General features: G+C 36.3%; 1 protein-coding gene across 1 annotated transcript in view; it reads right to left on the bottom strand.

Annotated features, from left to right (window-relative positions):
- Positions 1-1,210: 1,210 nt before the first annotated feature.
- VPS26A (VPS26 retromer complex component A) overlaps positions 1,211-19,696 on the bottom strand; it is a 41,105-nt gene continuing 22,619 nt past the window's right edge. Inside the window, exons 3-9 of the mRNA XM_066348679.1 lie at positions 19,178-19,253; positions 17,812-17,968; positions 16,684-16,848; positions 14,380-14,486; positions 8,764-8,832; positions 6,015-6,157; positions 1,211-2,874 (exon numbers count right to left, since the gene is read on the bottom strand). Coding sequence (XP_066204776.1) covers positions 2,761-2,874; positions 6,015-6,157; positions 8,764-8,832; positions 14,380-14,486; positions 16,684-16,848; positions 17,812-17,968; positions 19,178-19,253 — 831 coding nt within the window. The 3' untranslated portion in view covers positions 1,211-2,760. The remainder of the gene's footprint in view (positions 2,875-6,014; positions 6,158-8,763; positions 8,833-14,379; positions 14,487-16,683; positions 16,849-17,811; positions 17,969-19,177; positions 19,254-19,696) is intronic.

Raw genomic sequence — 19,696 nt, 5'->3', positions numbered from 1 at the left:
GTCGTTTGCTTTTCCATGTGTCCATCCTCCCCACAAATTCCCATTGGAAAGTCATTTATAAGTATCGGAAAGCCTCAAAAGTCTAAATTCAAGATCAATTCCAAAAAACTGACACAAAGCTTTATCCAAATTCATAAGAGCTTTAATAGGAGAAAGTTACATACATGGGCACAGCAGCTGCTTGCTTCCTCCCATGGCAGGACAAAATCCACACCCCTCCCAGAACAGGGTTCCTTTTTATACAGCAAAACCATATGGTGGGTAGTCACATAGACCACCAGAAATAACAATGCATTTCTAAGTTAAAAGATACCATAAGGTAGTTATTACACTCTATACATTGAATAACCTCCTGGGACATGTTTGTCTTTGGGCAGAGCAGTCAACCCAGCGTGAGATTGTAGTGTCACAGAGAACACAGCACTTCCCAGACGTCTGTACTGCTGGAGCCATATTGCATTTCTTTAGTGAGTTCCCCTAGTGTTCTTTACCCCCTTTCCCCTATTAATTAATGATATTTAAGCCCCAAATTCTAACCACCCCTTTAAGTCACATTTTTTTGAACTCCTCTATACTCAAATCATTTTTTTTTCTCTGTCAGTTTAATTAGCAGGCTCCCAAACATAGAAGAGGTAGAAAAAAGTTTTCCTCCCCAACATTTCAAAACAATGAAAAATTTTCACTAATGAGAAAAATAAATAGTTCAGACAGTGGTTCTCAACCCTGGGTAGCTCTTTTTAATGGTTATGTCTGGGTCCCTGAAATTCTGATTCATACCAGGTAGGACCTGGTATGATTTTCAAAAACTGCTAAAGTGATTTAAAAATGTAGCCAGAATTGAGAACCACCTTAGATATAGTACCCTATAAAGACATAAATTCCTTTTCCAAGTTCACTTCAGATTAACTGGCCAACTTTTTACTTAGTTCACCAAATACTGAATTCAAATTTTTATTTTTCAAATTGGTTATAAAACAATATCTCAAGCAAACTGAATAAGCATCCTATTTATGAGTCTTTTAAGCCAACTAATTAAAAGCATTTTATAGCTTTAAAACAAATTGACATTATTTGTAAAAACTCAAAATTGTCATAATTATAGCTTCCTGAAGTGTTCCGCAATCCTGGCCACAATGATAAATGGGAAAATGAGGAAAGAACTGAGAATAGAAATTATTTTAATCGTTTTAATCAAATAGCAAGTTCAGTATCTGTTTCAAAGTCTTTATTATACATCGTGGTTGCACAATTCGAGGCTGGATAAATACAATTGGTTTTCAAATTTTCTTGAGTATTTTGTAGATTATTACATGCAAATGACCATGAAAATATTTGGCATTTTAAAATTTTGAATCTCTGAACAGGCACTTATATGAAAAGAAAAACATTACCATTCACAGATACCATATTTAAAATAGATGCTCCAGCACATGGTACATAGAACCTTTTGCCAGTAAAGAAATTGGTTATTGACCATTTTATCAAAGTGCCAAAGTAGTAAAACAAGTTTAAAGAAATGTAATTTGGATTACTTAGCTTACTCATAAAGTAAGATTAACTGACAAGACTTGCACTGAAGTGTATAAAAAATATTGGTACAAAATCCAACGAACCATAAGTGAAAAAGCAGTTCACACAACAGGCTTTAGTTCCTTCACCCCACACTGAGTGTATCTGAGATCAAACTTAATGCACATGACTGCAGCCTTCTTTTTTTATAGACTCTGAACAAATGACTTTAATTTAGTATTAAAATGTAAAGAGTAGGCAAAATTTAAAATTAAGTTTGAATGAGCTGAAGTTCCAATAAAACAAACGTATTGTCCAGAAATGGATGACTACATGCTTAATAACATATCCATCTGAATTGCCCCATCCTCATATTCTTCCCTGAAAAGGGAAGACAATATTTGTGAAGTCAAGAAAATTATATTTGCATGTATATGGTACAAAGATTTCCTTAAATTAAGAATAATTTCAAAGTATTAATGGAAAAATTGTATAGTTTTAACAACTTCTAAATAGTTAACTCCACATTGCAGAAAACATACAGTAGACCTGCTGGATAGTAGTAGCAAAATGGTTAACATGACCAAAAGAAGGCTGCAGTGATGTCACATATTCCTTGGGGAAAAAAATTCTTACCACAGAAGACTTCAAAGAGAACAAAATTCAGGAAGCTATGGAATGGCAGACTCAGAAGCACCTAACGTGAGACATTCCATATGCATTTCTCATGTACATGAAGTCATAAATGTAGTACTCAGAAATTGAGATGCCATGTTTTAAATTGCTGTAGGATGTAAGGGCCACGCAGGTTTTAATTTTATTTGAACACAAAATATTTAATTTTGCATATAGAGAATAAGAGGTAATCATTAGCATGAAAAAGAATGGATTTATAATCAACATTATGCAGAAAAAAAGCAAAATTACAAATACAGCCTACTCATGAAAATCTTTAAAGTTTATACCAATGCATATATGAATCCTTATCATGAAATCAAAGTGCGCAGTAATAAAAAAAAAAAGCCCGGCAGCTTAAGAAAGTTCCAGTGTTTCAAAGAAAGCACTTTTTTAAAATGTATGTACATGAAGAATATTTAGTTATATCATAAAATAAATGCAGCACTGTAAGATAAAGAAGACTATTATACATGGACTTTTGGCCTTTCCCCCGCTACCTGCTGCAACCATCTTTAACTTGCCGAACTTAATCTCAATGGTTGTGAGAGTTGTTTTTTTTTCCTCCTATTCAGTTCACATTTCAGGCTGTTCAGGAGATGCCTGTGAGTCTGGTGATTCAAATCGCTGGTGAAAGTTTGTTCTCTGTTTCCTAAGTTTTTCAGGAGCTTTTCTCCACAAAATGATCTCCTAGTAAAAAAAATTCAAGATATCAATAAATTAATGTTTTCATGTTATACCTTAAATTTTCACCATGAAAATAGTGCTACTTCAAATTTTAACCCAAACTAAATGAAAGACTTCCCTACTAAAGATGCACTTTCTTCTAATTCTAATCTCAGAATGCCTCTGTCAACTCTGCTCCCCCTACCAGTACCTATGCACACCACCACCACCAATCCAATCTGGCACAAAATTCTAGCTATTACTGATATAAAGAATAAATCTATCCTTTGGTTTGCTGTTCTACCACCCTTGTCCAAGTTCAAGCCCTGTCACTTCAGTCTTAGATACTGAAATACACTGCTCACAAAAATTAGGGGTTATTTCAAAATGAATATGAAGCAATAAAAAAAAGCACTTGATTCTTTTATTAAACAAGAACATCAAAAAAGCAAACAAGTCAAAGAAAGCTGTTTGATTATGCAAATAAGATGCAAAACCAACTTCTATTTCATTGGTGAAAACGCACTATACAAAAGACTGAAAGTACTGGAGTATCTGCACGTTCCTTAATCTTGAACGTGCGCATCCTGCAATTTCCCAGCCCTTGCAATGCATTCCCTGCAACATGATTTGCCTGAATGCAAAGCCTAGAAAGCCATAGGATGTCTTGAAGCTGGTCAAACACAGACAACAGTGGCAACAGCACGTGGAACATCCCAAAGCATGATTAACAGACTGGGGAATCACTTTCAAGAGACTGGCACAGTACAAAGAAGACAAGGGCAGGGTCGCCCATCTGCCACAACAGCAAGAGATGACCGCTACTTGACTTGACTGGCAAGAAGGGAACAGGCGCAGCAATGCAACAGAGCTGCAGGGACAGTTTCTTGCTGCCACTAGACAATGGATATACACCCAGACCATACAAAATCATCTCCATCCTGTTGGACTGCATGCCTGGTGACCAATGGTATGCATTCTGTTATCTGCTGAACACTGTAAAACCTACAGAGGGTGGGCTGATGAGCATCGTCATTGGACCCGTGATGAGTGGTCAACTGTCCTCTTTGATGAGTCACGGTTCAGTCTGCAGCATGACAATCATCATGTCTTGATCTGGCATGAACAAGGAACATGGGAGAATCCGTTTCATGAAAGAAAGGGACTCCTTCAGGTGGTGGAATCATGGTGTGGACTGGCATCAGTATTGGTGGTTGTACCAACCTCCACGTCATCAGAAACAGATTGCTGACTGCTGTCAGATATCAAGATGAGGTCCTGCACCCTATAGTAGTACCCTGTGCTGGAGCTGTTGGAAACTTTCTTTTCATAGATGATAATGCAAGGCCCCACCATTCACATCTTGTGAACAACATGCTTCAGGAGGCAAGAATCAAACGCATGGACTGGCCTTCATGTTCTCCAGACCTGAATCCCATTGAACATGCTTGGGATGCACTGGGAAGACGTCTGCAAACCGTCCAATGCCTCCTACAACACTTCTTGAGCTGGAAGTTGCCCTGGAGCAAGAGTGGCAGAGAATCCCACAAGAACTGCTGGACGATCTGATCCTGTCCTGCCCCATCACTGTCAGTGTGTTTTGGCAGTCTTGGGTGATCATACACCCTACTGAACAGTCAATGTGTGGCAACTCTCGTCCAGTTTGACATGCTTCTGTTCACTCCCACCAATATGTCACTTGCTACTCAATCACGAGTAGCATCTCATTTGCATAATCAAACTTTCTTTCATTTGTCATTTGCTTTTCTGATTTTAATTTTAAAAAATCAAATGCTTTTTTTATCGCTTCATATTCATTTTGAAATATCCCCTAATTTTTGTGAGCAGTGTACCTTCCAGGTAGAAGACTGCCTCACTTGTCTGAGGCCCCTTCTAAGTACGACCTTCCTATCACTACCAGATTAATCTAAAACAGTGCTTGGATTGCTCTTCCATAGTGCCTATAAGATAAACCAAAACCCTGATCCAATGTACATCACTCCCTTCCCTCCCTCGCCCCCCCCCCCAGCCAAACTATTCTCTGCCTCCAGTACACTTCAAATAAGCTTGCCCTACATCTTCCCCTATATGCTCCAACACTATTTCTCAGCCTATCATATCCTGAAATCTCTTTTCCAAATTCCTAAAATTATTTGCTTCATAAAGTCATGAAAAACTGTTTTTAAACATATCAGAATTTAAACACCCAAATGAATGCCCATGGGAAGCAGTATACTTATTCAATAGGGCCACAATATGTAATTAATTTAGGAATTGTAAATTTCATACAATCTATTTTGAAGTTATAAATTACCTATGTTTAATTACACAGTATATGGCAGCATTAAATAGAATTTTTTCTCTTCTAAATTACTGTCAAACTATTAATTTTTCTTTTTCCATATATGTGCAATGTGAAACCTTGAGGACAATCCATGTTTAAAAAGGTAGTTTTTGTATCCTTCATAGTACTCAGCACAAAATAATTTCTAATTAGTTTTGAACACTCAGCTGAGATCTAAATATTTATTAATCTGGTTCAGAATACCAAAAAAAATTTGTAATCAAAATCTTCATTCATAATTCAGCAAAGGCTTTGACTTCAAAATGAGAATAGGTTTTATGATAAACAGTTTATTTAAAAAAGTATTAGATTTGGGTCATCTCATGAACATTTATAATAGAATAAAAAAAAAAGGGAGACCCCAAAATTCATGAAGTTAATGCAGTCATTAAAAGTGTTAATGGAAATTCATGTTTGTTGATAAGGTAAAAATAAAGAACATCATGCATTATGTGATCTCAATGTACACACAATTTTATCTGGAAAATTAATCACAATGACGGTGTAATTTTTGATGACCTTCAATTTGTTCTTCCAATTTTATTTTTTTACAGTGAGTATTGTTTTTATAAAAAACAAAACCTTCAATAGAAAAATAAAAGTCCTGCTAAATTGTAGCCCATTCTGGAGTCCTGCAGAACAATTGGGAAGGGATCTATCTATCACAACAAATAGCATTCATGCCTACTTCCTTATCATACTCTCAGTATTTTCACTTAGTAACCTCCTTGCTCAGTACAATAAAGCTTAGAAAAATGAGTTTGCACAGGTGATTTTAGAACTGCCATTTAACAAAATACCAGCCTGGGTGGCACCATACCTGCTGCTTGAAGTACCTTCTGTCTTCCTCATCAACAAGGACTAGATTCAAAAAGTACCTTACTGAAAACTTTTTGTTCACATCTCTCATTGTTGGAGTTGGGTCATATCCTGCTAAAAATAGTCTTATTGGAATTGATTCACCTGAAAGGAAAGCAATTTCCATTGAATTCTAAAAGATTACTAAATAATATATAGTTATATAACTAGAAATAATCATTATAGAGAAGGTACTAATACTTCAGTTCCTCAAGACTGGGCAGTATAACTAAAACTTTAAACCAAAATTTCTCAGCCTTGGTAATATTAACATTTTGAGTTTGTTAATTTGGGGGGGTGGTGGTGGTGTTTTTTACAGAGACAGAGAGAGAGTCAGAGAGAGGGATAGACAGGAACGGAGAGATGAGAAGCATCAATCATTAGTTTTTCATTGCGCATTGCGACACCTTAGTTGTTCCTTGATTGCTTTCTCATATGTAAGCCTTGACCCAAGGCCTTCAGGAGGCCGAGTAACCCCTTGCTGGAGCCAGCGACCTTGGGTCCAAGCTGGTGAGTGCTCAAACCAGATGAGCCCGCGCTCAAGCTGGCATCCTCGGGGTCTCGAAGTTGGGTCCTCAGCATCCCAGTCCAATGCTCTATCCACTGCGCCACCGCCTGGTCAGGCAAGTCTGCTAATTCTTTATTGTGGGTAAGGTCCTATGCACTGTAAGAGGTTTTGCAGCATCCTTGGCCTCTACCCACTAGACGCCAGAAGCATTCCCCACATGTGACCACCAAAAATGTCTCCAGGCATTGCCAAATGTCCTAGCGTGGGGGTGGTGAGTAAAGAGGGGGAATGGCAAAATAGCACGTAGATGAGAACCACTGTTCTAGAGCCAGAATGCCTGGATTCTAATCCCAACTCTATGGTATACTGGCTGCGTGACCTTGACCAAGTCACAATTCTGTTTCAAATTTCTCATCTGTGAAACGGAGAATACCAATCTTGAAGAGAATTTGTTAGGACTAGATGGAAAAAACATACAACAGGGCCAGTAGATAAGTGCTGCATTAGTGTTTTTCTCCTTTCATGAAGTTTACCATAATTTTTAATTGTGTAAATTCTTGAGTATTTATTACTAATGCATCCAAAGCAACAAACATGTTCAAAATGATGACACTCCTTCAATACGGAAAAGATTGCTATTCAGTTGCATGGCTTCTCTTTTCCTAAGGGTAACTACTTCTATATCCTGTTTGGAATCTTTTTACATAAAACACTGTGGCTGCTGGAATTTTACCAAGTAATAATTGCATAATATAAAAGTATAAACATATAGGTCTTAGAGTCAGAAAGGCCTAGGCTCAATCTCCAACTCTGCAATAATTAGCTATTGAAGAGTTCTATATCACCACAAAATATGCCTGATATAAAAAGTATTTTGAGCCCCAGGCAGTTAAGAAGCAACAAACGCAGGCCCTGGCCAGGTGGTTCAGAGGGTAACAACTAATCCCTGTGCACCAGGGTCACAGTTTCAATAGCCAGTCCAGGCATGTACAAGAGGAAATCAATGAGTGCACAACTAAACAAAACAACTAAGTGGAACAAAGAGATGATGCGTCTCTCTCTCTTTCAAGTCAATGGAAAAATTAAAATATAAAAATAAAACAAATTAGGCCCTAGCCGGTTGACTCAGTGGTAGAGCACTGGCCCAGCATATGGATGTCTGGGGTTCAATCCCCAGTCACGGCACACAGGAGAAGCACCCATCTGCTTCTCCACCCCACCCCCTCTTGCTTCTCTCTCTCCCTCTCCCGCAGCCATGGCTTGATTGGAGCAAGTTGGCCCCGGGTGCCGAGGATGGCTCCACAGCCTCTGCCTCAGGCACTAAGAAGAGCTCAGTTGCTGAGCAACAGAGCAGTGCCCCAGATGGACAGAGCATCGCCCCCTAGTGGGCTTGCTGGGTGGATCCCGGTCGGGTGCATGCAGGAGTCTGTCTCTGCCTCCTCTCCTCTCACTGAAGGATAAAAAATAATTTTAAAATGTTTTAAAAAGCAGCAGCCAAAGCAGAAAAGGCTCCCCCTTTACTGCCTAAAGTCAGGACATAAATTCTTTTACTAGAGACAGACTCATCAGTCAAGGGATGGCACAAGAAGAATCTACAAACCAATCTTATTCCATTAGTTTCTTCTCATATATCTACCTTCTCAGTTTGCTACCCTTAGAAGCCTAAAGCTTACTTTTTTTTGTCTAGTCATTTCTCTCCGTGCTATTGTTCTTTTGAAGGTGACTATATAAGCTGAAATTCTAAGCCACCACTTTTGAGTTATTTTTATTTGACACACTGAAGATTATCTAGTAGTAATGGAACTGCTTATTTTTCTGGGTGCTATACAGACTCTAGAATCCCACAGAAATTAATGCCTACCTAGACTGCACCTTATGTTCATCAAGAATAAAATATATTTACAGAAATGAACTATTATAAAGAATACAATAAAAATATTACAAATTCAGAACTATAGATTATACATGTCTCTAAATTCTAAATTTAAATGGAGTAAAAAAATTAAACCTTATTTCACACTTGTAAGTACTATTACAGTCTTCTCAGTATATGTACAAAGGTGATCATAAAAGCCATCATTGTGAGAACTGTGTTAAAAATTCACAAATATTCTCACACTGCATAAATACTTTCAAACAAAACTGCATGAACACTGCTGTTTGCACTACCTAGAACACAGAAGAAACCAATGTAGAGGGTTACCTTTAACTGGTGCACCATCCATTATTTCATATTTAGCAATTGTTTCTGTTTCTGTTGTGGTACTGGGTCCTAGTGCAAAAATGTAAATAATATTAATTTAAATTATTTCTGGAACATAATTTCCAGTCTTATACCTTCTTCCTATTTTCTCACTACATTATTTTAGTACTAATTTATCTTTCTATTTTGTAAAAATGGTGACTATTCTTTTCTGTTTCCTGATCTATAAATATAAGGGGACCAACATTTTTACAATGAAAAGGACAAAAATAAGTTGAAGAAAACAATCATAAATAAAAGACATTTTATTCATTGCAACAATAATACACTATAATGTGATAAATGCATAATAAAAACATTTGTAATATTTTATATTGTAATTATGCTTCCATGCCTATTAATTTTTAATAATTGTAAGATAAAAGGACTCATTTAGATACAAATATGTCACATCACACGCAATGGATCAACTCTGCACGATCAAATACAGTAATTTACAAATTAGTCTTCCAATATCAAAAAGGAGGACATGTAGGAGGACACTTTTCAAGGGAGAACGGAACTTATAAGAAGTACTGTCATCCCTAAAGGAGGGTGATTGGTCACCTTAATAAATAACATACTTAACACTCAACAGAATGTTACCTCCCTTCCTCTCTAAGATAATATACAGTGCAAGAATCTTCTTCACAGAGTTCCTTCTGATAACTGATACGCTGGAAACTAGCAATACACGTCAGAACTAACTACTGACTCGCTAGTTTTCTCTACAACACCCAAACTGTCTTCTCTTGCAGTTAACTTTAACATAAAATATCAAACTAAATATCTGATTGACATACAGTTCTTTTAAATTTGGAGATTCACCCTCTTAAGAAATTATTGAATCCAGACATTTTTAAAAAGTCAGTGATATGATAAGTGAAAAAAGTATACCAAAACATACAGTAATGATGTCAATGTTGTAAATATGGATCTGTACTCCGGATTATGAGAACAGATTATTTATTTAAAATTTTCTAGAAACATAATTTTTATATTAAAAAAAATTTTCAGTAAATAATTTTTTAAAACAAATGGGAACATGAAGTTTGGTTTTAATATCTTTAAATTACTTAAAAGTTTTATTAGCAGGGAAAATATAGAGATTAAGAAATCCCAGATGTAGCCTTGGCCAGATAACTCAGTTGGTTAGCGCATGGTCCTGATACTCAAACACTGTGGGTTCCATCCCCGGTCAGGGCACATACAGGAACAGATCAATGTTTCTGTCTTTCTTCCTTTCTCACTATCTCAAGTCAATAAATAAAATAAATAAAAGAAATCACAGATATTTATGACTACCACCAATTATAAACTTTCTTTTCTTTTTTTTTACAGAGACAGAGAGTCAGAGAGAGGGATAGACAGGGACAGACAGGAACAGAGAGATGAGAAGCATCTATCATTAGTTTTTCATTGTGTGTTGCAACACTTTAGTTGTTCACTGACTGCTTTCTCATATTTGCCTTGACTGTGGGCCTTCAGCAGACCAAGTAACCCCTTGCTCAAGCCAGCCACCTTGGGTCCAAGCTGGTGAGCTTTTGCTCAAACCAGATGAGCCCACGCTCAAGCTGGCAACCTTGGGTCTCGAACCTGGGTCCTCTGCATCCCAGTCCGACGCTCTATCCACTGCGCCACTGCCTGGTCAGGCCCAATTATAAATTCTTAAAATGTACTGCCTAAAATTATTTTCAACAAGAAACAAACAAGCTACAGGGGACAAACTAAATTGATATACTAATTAAAATTAAAAAGCAGGCCCTGGCCGGTTGGCTCAGTGGTAGAGCGTCGGCCTGGCATGCGGAAGTCCCGGGTTCAATTCCTGGCCAGGGCACACAGGAGAAGCACCCATCTGCTTCTCCACCCCCCCCCTTCTCCTTCCTCTCTGTCTCTCTCTTCCCCTCCTGTAGCCAAGGCTCCATTGGAGCAAAGATGGCCCGGGCACTGGGGATGGCTCCTTGGCCTCTGCCCCAGGCGCTAGAGTGGCTCTGGTCACAACAGAGCGACGCCCCGGAGGGGCAGAGCATCGCCCCCTGGTGGGCGTGCTGGGTGGATCCCGGTCGGGCGCATGCGGGAGTCTGTCTGTCTCTCCCCGTTTCCAGCTTCAGAAAAATACAAAAAAAAAAAAAATTAAAAAGCAGTTTATGAACCAATAAATGATTTGGGGGCAACTGGTCAGCCATCTGGAAAAAGCAAAGTTGGATTTATACCTCATTATCTTACATGGGACAGACTCCAAATAATTTAAAAATTTAAACAAAATCCCTAAACTGTAACATATTATTTTAGTAGAATCAAGCAAAGAAAATTATTCTTAGAACCTCAGTATGAAAAAGGGCTTTCTAACTGTGGCACAAAACTCAGTGTCCATAAAGAGAAAAACTAATCAACAACTACATAAATATCAAACACCTCTACATGGCATAAACCACCATAGCAAGACAATGAAAAGAAAAAAAATTATTTTTTCTTGTAGAAATAGGGATTGATTTCCCTAATATGTAAATAGTTTTTAAAAATAAGACTGGTAATCCAATAGTGATGGGGCAAAGAATATGGATAGGCAGTTTACAAAAAATACAAAGTTTTTTTGTTGTTTTTTTTGTTTGTTTGTTTGTTTTTGTATTTTTCTAAAGCTAGAAACGGGGAAGCAGTCAGACAGACTCTCGCATGCGCCCGACCGGGATCCACCTGGCACGCCCACCAGGGAGCGATGCTCTGCCCATCCGGGGTGTCGCTCTGTCACAACCAGAGCCACTCTAGCGCCTGGGGCAGAGGCCATGGAGCCATCCCCAGCGCCGGCCAGGGCCAAAATACAAAGTTTTTATACACATTAAAATATACTCATGCTCACTCAGAATGAGAAAACTTTACACTACAATGGGGTACTTCTTCCCCCTTTCCACCAGATCAGCTCAATGTTTTATAACCTTACACTGGGGAGAAGAGAGGAAAAAGAGGCACTCCCCTACATTAACTGCTGGTAGATGAAAATTGTTACAAACCATACAGAGGACAAACTGGTATTATGTATAAAAATTAAAAATAAATATACCCTTTGAAACAGCAATTCCACTTCTAAAATTTTATCTTGCTCATACACATACACACACACAGGTAAAATAACTATTAAATTAAAACACTTTTTATAATAACAAAAGACTAGAAACGTGTATGTCCATCAACAGCAGAGTGGTTAAATTCTAGTACGTACATACAACAACTGCAATACTATAAAAAATGATGAGTAAGTTTTCTTCCTTACATATTGATATGAAAAGATTGCTATGATATATCACTAGGTGAAAAAGCAAGTTTTTATTGTATGTTAACTATTTAACTAAAAACGGAGAAGGCATAATATAGAGGTACATGCATAAATCCCTAGAAGAATTTTTATTTTAATAAAGTTTTACTTTTTGCCCTGGCTAGGGAGCTCAGTTGGTTGGAGAGTTGTCTTGACATTCCAAGGTTGTGGGTTTGATCCCTGGTCAGGGCACATACAAGAATCAAACAATAACTACAATAAATGTTGTACAGGCAGTGTGCTGATCAAAACAAACTATTACTTGATTATCAATATACCTCAGAAGGAAGAATTAGCCTATTGGTCCTTACTCAGAAGTTAACTTAGTTTCTAAAGAACTTAAGCATGGAAAATTAAGATTCGTGTGCTCGAAACATTCACTTAGTATATGAAGGTGTTTTGAACAATAAATGCATATGAGTAGAACAACAAATTGATGGTTTTTTTCCTCTAAAAGCAAATTAAACGATTTTTAATCAAGTAGTATAAATTCACTTTAAAAAACTAAGTTTTATTTTTCAAAATGCACAGTTGGTGGGACCTGTTGTTCATGTATCCTCATCAGCAGATGGGCCATCCTCAACCTGGGTGTTTCTTGTGTAAATTGCTTGAGCTGTGCTTTGAAACTAGTTGAGGAATTCCTTTACTAAAGAGCTCCTGCAGGGCTGCCCTGGCCAAGGAACTGAGGATCTTAAATCTCTCAGAGACAACAACTGGCGTTACAAGCTTACAGGTGGGAACCTTTTTAGTTTCTCATATGCTGCTTTGCCAAACAAGACTAGGTAATTGAGTTTGTCCCAAACTTTGCCTTTGGACCACTTCTTTTTCACCTTGTCCCAGATTTCTTCACTGGTCTGTTTCTTTTTCCTTTCTTTCTTTTTTCTTTTTTTTTAATTTATTGATTTTAGTGAGAGAAAAAAGAGGGGGAGTGGGAGAGACAGACTGACAGGAACATAGATCTGTTCCTGTATGTGCCCTGACCAGGGATGGATCTGGAAACCTCTGCGCTTCAGGACAATGCTCCAACTAACTGAGCTATCTGGCCGGGGCCTGGCCTTTTCTTTCTTGGATGACTTTCCAGGATCTTTCCTCTTGTCATCCTTAGGCAGCATAGGGAAACTTGAAGAGCAACTGTTACTACTGCTGCCTTGATAACAGACAAAAAGGAAGTCTAGAAGGGCCCTGGCCAGGTGGGTCAGTGGATAGGGAGTCATCCCAGCACACTGAGGTCACAGGTTTGTTCCCCAGTCAGAGCAGGGCACATACAAGAAGCAACCAATGAATGCACAACTAATTGGAACAACTAAGTGGAATAAGTTGATACTTCTCTCTCTCTTAAATCAATGGAAAAAAATTTTAAAAAGGAAGTCTAGAAGGACTTAAAAACATAAATATATTGCCTATGAGTAGCTAGAATACAGAAATAAGATACTCTTTACTATATAGTCTTACACACTTTTTTTTATGTGAATTTATTACCTATAGTAGTTCTCCTCTTAACCCATGGTTTCAGTTACCTGCAGTCAACCACGGTCCAAAAACATTAAATGAAAAATTCCAGAAATAATTCCTAAGTTTTTAGATTGCTTGCTATTATGAGTAGCATGATGAAATCTCGTGTCTTCCTGCTCTATTCTGTCTGGGGCAGGAATCACTGTTTTGTCTAGTGTATCCACGTGTATAAGCTGCCTATTTGTCATTTAGTAGCCATCTTAGTTGTCAGATAAACTTTCATGGTATTGGCAGTCCTTGTGTTCAAGTAACCCTTATAGCAACCTAATGCTATGTTACCATGCCTACATCATTCCACTCACTTCATCTCATCACATAGGCATTGTATCATCTCACATGATCACAAGAACAAGAGTCAGTACACTGCAATAAGACATTGTGAGAGAATGAGACCACATTCACATAACTTTTATTATAGTATATTGTTATATTGTTCTATTTCATTATTATTGTTATTCATCTTTTATGTGCCTAATTTGGGTCTGTGTGTACAGAAAAAAAAGTTTATATAGGGTTCGGTACTATCCGTAGTTTTAGGTATCCACTGTGGATCTTAAGTTGTATCCCCCACAGACAAGGGGGAACTATTATATTCAAAAATCGATTTTTTAAAAAATGTAAATGAGTAACCTATTGCCAGCAATATTATCAAAGTTAGTACCCAATGTGAATATTTATTTTGTTTAAATAATATTTTAAGACTTTAAAATTTCAACTAAAACAGGACTTTTCATTCAAATATTCTTTCAACTTACCAATTCCTGTGATCTCTTTTTTGATCAGTTGTAACTCCATATGTTGGATTTTTATTCTTACTAATAAGAAGTAAATTTTTCCAACAATCACATCCTTTAAATGATACCTTTAGGGAAAAAATTTATCTCACTTATTATTTAAAAAACAAAGAAAAAGAGTAAAATATGCCCTAAAAGTCCTTATTAGACATCTTTATATTAATAACTATTTAAGAATACCTTTTTGACTATTCATATTCCTCTTTTTCAAAAAAATATTAATCAATTTACAGTTTGCACCATTTAATGACGGGGGTACATTCTAAGAAATACATCATTAGGCCATTTTGTTATTGTACGAACGTCATAGGGTACACTTATACAAACCTTGATGATACAGTCAAGTGGTTTTCAACCTTTTTATACTTGTAGACCAGTGAAAATAGAATTATTTTGGACTGCTAAAGCAAAAATCACCCTGAGCACAAGTAAATTTGACTAAGATCATTGGGTCTATAATCTTCTTACAACATCAGGGCAGTTAACTCTTTCATAAACCAGCCCAAAATTTCTGACATACTGGTCTATGGACCAGCAGTTGAAAACACTGGTATAAGCCTACTACACACTGAAGCTTATGGTATACCACCGTTGTACAGGCAGTGTGCTGATCGAAAGAAACATTGTTATACAGCACATGAGTGTATCATAAAAATAAGGAATCAAACTATTACTTGACTATCAATACACCTCAGAAGGAAGAATTAGTCTTTTGGTCCTTACTCAGAAATTAACTTAGTTTCCAAAGAACTTAATTTATGCATGGAAAATTAAGATTCTTATGCTCAAAATATTCATTTAGTATATGAAAATGTTTCTGAGCAATAAAAATTCTACACAAGAGTTTAGTATCATTATTACTCCGAGTGCTAGAATAGTGTAGCTAACACATCACCTGCCCTCAAAGAAACTCCCTAGTTGAATTTGTTGCTGATCAGTATCTAACAATCAAAGACCTTTCCCAAGTACCTTTAAATGAAGTGATAATAAAACTGGGAATTCCTACAATATTCCTAGAGGGCTTTGTAAGCCTTCTCCCAGGTTTGGATCTCAAAATAATATATATCTCCCCAAAAAATAATAATATCCCAAAAAGTTGGTTAATGCAATTATGTCAGTCTGAAGGGAGGCTCCCAGTGACAAGTTTTTAGGTCCTAAACTATCTGATAATTTTATCAACGACATAATTTAAGACTCTGAAGGCATGTATATCATAGTTTCAGTGAAACAAACTGAAGAGTAACAATAAAAATCAGGTAACAGAAGAGTGCACAGGAAGAGGATAAGAGTGTGTACATCCATTTCTTCAACAAATAAACTTTAATGAAAAAATAGGAGAAAAACAACTATAAATCATATTTAAGATCAAACAACCAAAAGCCATGTGTTTGCACACATTGGATCTGAACATTTTATACTGATCTGAACAAACCATGTATGAGACAATTTAGGAAATGCGAACACTGACTTGATATGTGAAGATATTGAAGAATTATTAACATTTTCAGATAGAACACTATGGTCATATTAAAAATGATACATAATTTCTATGAATAAAATTTTATATGTGGAATTTGCTGCTGTATAATCTATGGGGAGTATAGTGCTGAATATAGACAAAACAAATCTGAACAGTCAGAGCTGGGCAATGGGTACATGAGGATTCGTTATACTGTTCATATACTTTGGTATATGTTTGAGAATTTTCACAATATACTTTAAAAAGGCATTAAACAAAACAAGAACCTATTTCTGTAAAAATACAACATACCTCCTCTTCCCACATGGAAAGATATGAGAGACTATATTAATTGTGGTTAAAAGGTAAAGGTGAAAATATGTGATATTTTTACTCCCTTTGACTTTCCCACATTATCAAAATTTTCAATAATAAAAACGTATTTATTATTTATGTTGTCAGAAAAATAAAGTATTTTTGTTTAGTTTTAAAAAGATGACAAGGCTAAAGTGATGTCAGGCCAGTAAAATTTTTACAGACATAGGAATCAGCTGCCTTCTGAGAAAAGATCCTCTACAAAATATGACCAAGCAAAGACCTATCAGGAATAGAGTATGAAAGACACTTGCACTGAGTCAGAAGCCAAAACAAACTTCTACACTACAGTTTCCTTCTGTTCAGAGATCTGTTAACATCAGATTAATGTCAATTCTACCCTCACTTTGACCAATTTAAAAAACCTGAAAAGCTTATTTCTTAATTTCCCCTGAACATTTAAGTTACCTCTGTTTGTGAAAGGTACTTACTTTGACTTATTATATTCAAATTCTATATGTAAACAATCTTCAATGCCCACTTCCATCTTAATAGAGTTGTTAACATCAGGATAGGTAGCAAGTTGGTGAACAATAAGATCATATTCTTTTATCAAGTCTGTCAGTCTTCTTACTATTGTCACTTTAAGAAAATACCTACAAAGTTAATGAAAAGGTCAAGTTAAATCTCCTAGGATAAATATCAGTGTCTTTAAAAATCAAACATTAACTGTAACTCAGCTTTCTCTTTGCTGAAACTCCTTTGGGATCAACTTACTTCATTTACTTAATGAAGGAGTTCTGATTTTTTAAATAAATGCCCCCACCGTGAAAACAAAAAAAGTTCAATTTTAAGAATGGTATACATACATACTTTTTAAATGAATTTGGAGTGCTATCGTCAAGCCTACTGGAGCAAATCTCTCTAGATCACTCCTTAACCATATAGTACAGGGGTCCCCAAACTTTTTACACAGGGGGCCAGTTCACTGTCCCTCAGACCGTTGGAGGGCCAGACTATAAAAAAAAACTATGAACAAATCCCTATGCACACTGCACATATCTTATTTTAAGATAAAAAAACAAAACGGGAACAAATATAATATTTAAAATAAAGAACAAGTAAATTTATATCAACAAACTGACCAGTATTTCAATGGGAACTATGGGCCTGCTTTTGGCTAATGAGATGGTCAATGTGCTCCTCTCACTGACCACCAATGAAAGAGGTGCCCCTTCCGGAAGTGCTGCGGGCCAGATAAATAGCCTCAGGGGGCCACATGCAGCCCGCAGGCTGTAGTTTGGGGACCTCTGATATAGTAAATGAGATCTGTTGGAAAACTAATGGATTTAGAGGGTAATTCTATTTACACAACAAATAAAGTACAAAAGAAGTATATAACTAAAATTTCTCATTATGTAGTTCTCTAAATATATAATAGGCGGCTCTTATTACCTCAGATCAGCATTAGCCAAACAAAATAAAGTATTTGACAGAATTTTTTAAAATCTTGAGTCTTCCAACACAGTATAATTAGAAGTTCTAATATGACATTCAGTAGTAATCATTATTTTCTCATTGTGACTCTGCCTGCAGTTTGTAATATACCTAATTCATACCTCAAGCGAACGTTGGCACCGATGTAAGATTCATATGGCTTTTCAACTTGCATAAATTCAAAATCGTAACTTCTGCTCTGGGTCAGTTCTCCAGGTAAGGCTAGTTCTTTCACTAGGTTTACAAATTCGTGAGTATTACTCTTGTCATTGAAAAGTTCTAAGAAATTTTAAAAAGCAAAAGACCAATTATATTTAATATCATTTCATTAAAACTCAAACTACAACCTCCAAAGCAAATATAAATGAATTCATTCCTAGTTAGGGTCTGCCCAATATAAAGCTGTTTTAAAAGACACTTTTCCAGCAATTATTTGAACTTCTTCCCTTTAAGGCAAAGAATGTTTTATTCTTTTGCTTTAGCAAGGCAAATATATATATTACCTTGATAAAACTATGAAACACAAAATACTAAAATCAACTATCACTTAATAACTATAATTTGTCCCTCAAGTAAAGTCTTGTCTAGAATAGATATGTAAAAAAAATCCACCCATTCCAATTGATACTTTAAAAATGTATAATAAAACTTAGAAAACTAGATTTAAAAACTAGCTGTGTATACAGTATTGTAAAGACATATATTTATCTTTTCTCAATCTGTAGTACCAAAAGATTGACATAGTTAAACTCCTGCTAAATCAAGAATGTCTCTGACATACATGTAAGGAAATGTACACAAGTTGATCTAAGTCAAGAAGAAATTATAACTTTCCTTTCCACAAGGAATTTCTGTTGACAGCTGAGTGGCTACAGGCACACACTCGGTTTGGAAGACAAATGGCATGGGTATTTAGAAAGTGACGGATGGTCTGACCTGTGATGGCGCAATGGGATAAAGTGTCAACCTGGAACACTGAGGTCGTAGGTTTGAAACCCTGGGCTTGCCTGGTGAAGGCACATATGGGAGTTGATGCTTCTTGCTCCTCCCCCCTTCTTTCTCTCTCTTTCTCCCTCTCTCTCTCCTCTCTAAAAATTGAATCAAGTCTTTAAAAAAAATTTTTTTAAAAAAGAAAGTGACAGATGAAGGAGACAGTAATTGTGAGTAAAGCTGGTGAAAAAATGTAGGCAGATGGAAATTTCAGTGAGTCAACTAATTTACCTCTAGTTTTTCAAGGTTAGTAGCTTACACAACTCATTTTATTTTTAGTAATTAATTTTTACTATAAAGACAGAATGAGTCAAATATCATTTAATATAATTAAGAGAAACATGATTTAATGTGTTTATAAAATAAATCCTCTTTTATTATGCAAAATCAATTCCTTCCACAATATTAAGCTCTAATTCAATTATTTAAGTGCTAAATCCAACCCTCTTCAAACTCAGTTATCAAACAACAAAAAAGTAATACTATTTTCCAACTCACCAATTTGACCTACAAATTCAATTCTAATTCCTTGGTGCTCTAGCCTCTTTCCAGGTTGCTTAAAGGCTAGGTTTACCTGCCAAAACATGAAATTGTAGGAGACGTTAATCCTTTGAGTGCACCTGCAAGTTAATTCCTTCTAGATGAATGCAATGTGTAATGTAAGTAATTCAGGTATTTATTTCTGAAGTTTGAGACCAACCACCACATACCTAGATCATGATGACCATAGCACCAGAGAATGTGTAACTTACTCATATACAATCACTAAGGAGCCTATTACTTATATGTACACTTCAAGTATTTGCTTTGTTAGGAAGGAACTCTTCTTATAGCTGAAAAACTATAAAGACTCAATCAAAAAAAGGGGGGTATTTCAACTATTCAAGTGTTTTCTGGTCAAACAGTTAAACAATTCTACAATAACATTTTAATGTAAGATAATCACTAATTCCAAGAATTGACCTACAAGATCACTTTCAACTTTTGTAAACAAGACTACACTGTTGCTGTGGCCAG

Source organism: Saccopteryx leptura, chromosome 9 (assembly GCF_036850995.1).
Source record: "Saccopteryx leptura isolate mSacLep1 chromosome 9, mSacLep1_pri_phased_curated, whole genome shotgun sequence".
NCBI classification, from domain to species: domain Eukaryota; kingdom Metazoa; phylum Chordata; class Mammalia; order Chiroptera; family Emballonuridae; genus Saccopteryx; species Saccopteryx leptura.
Note: the sequence above shows the minus strand (reverse complement) of the source record. Positions and strands in the feature narration are given on the sequence as shown.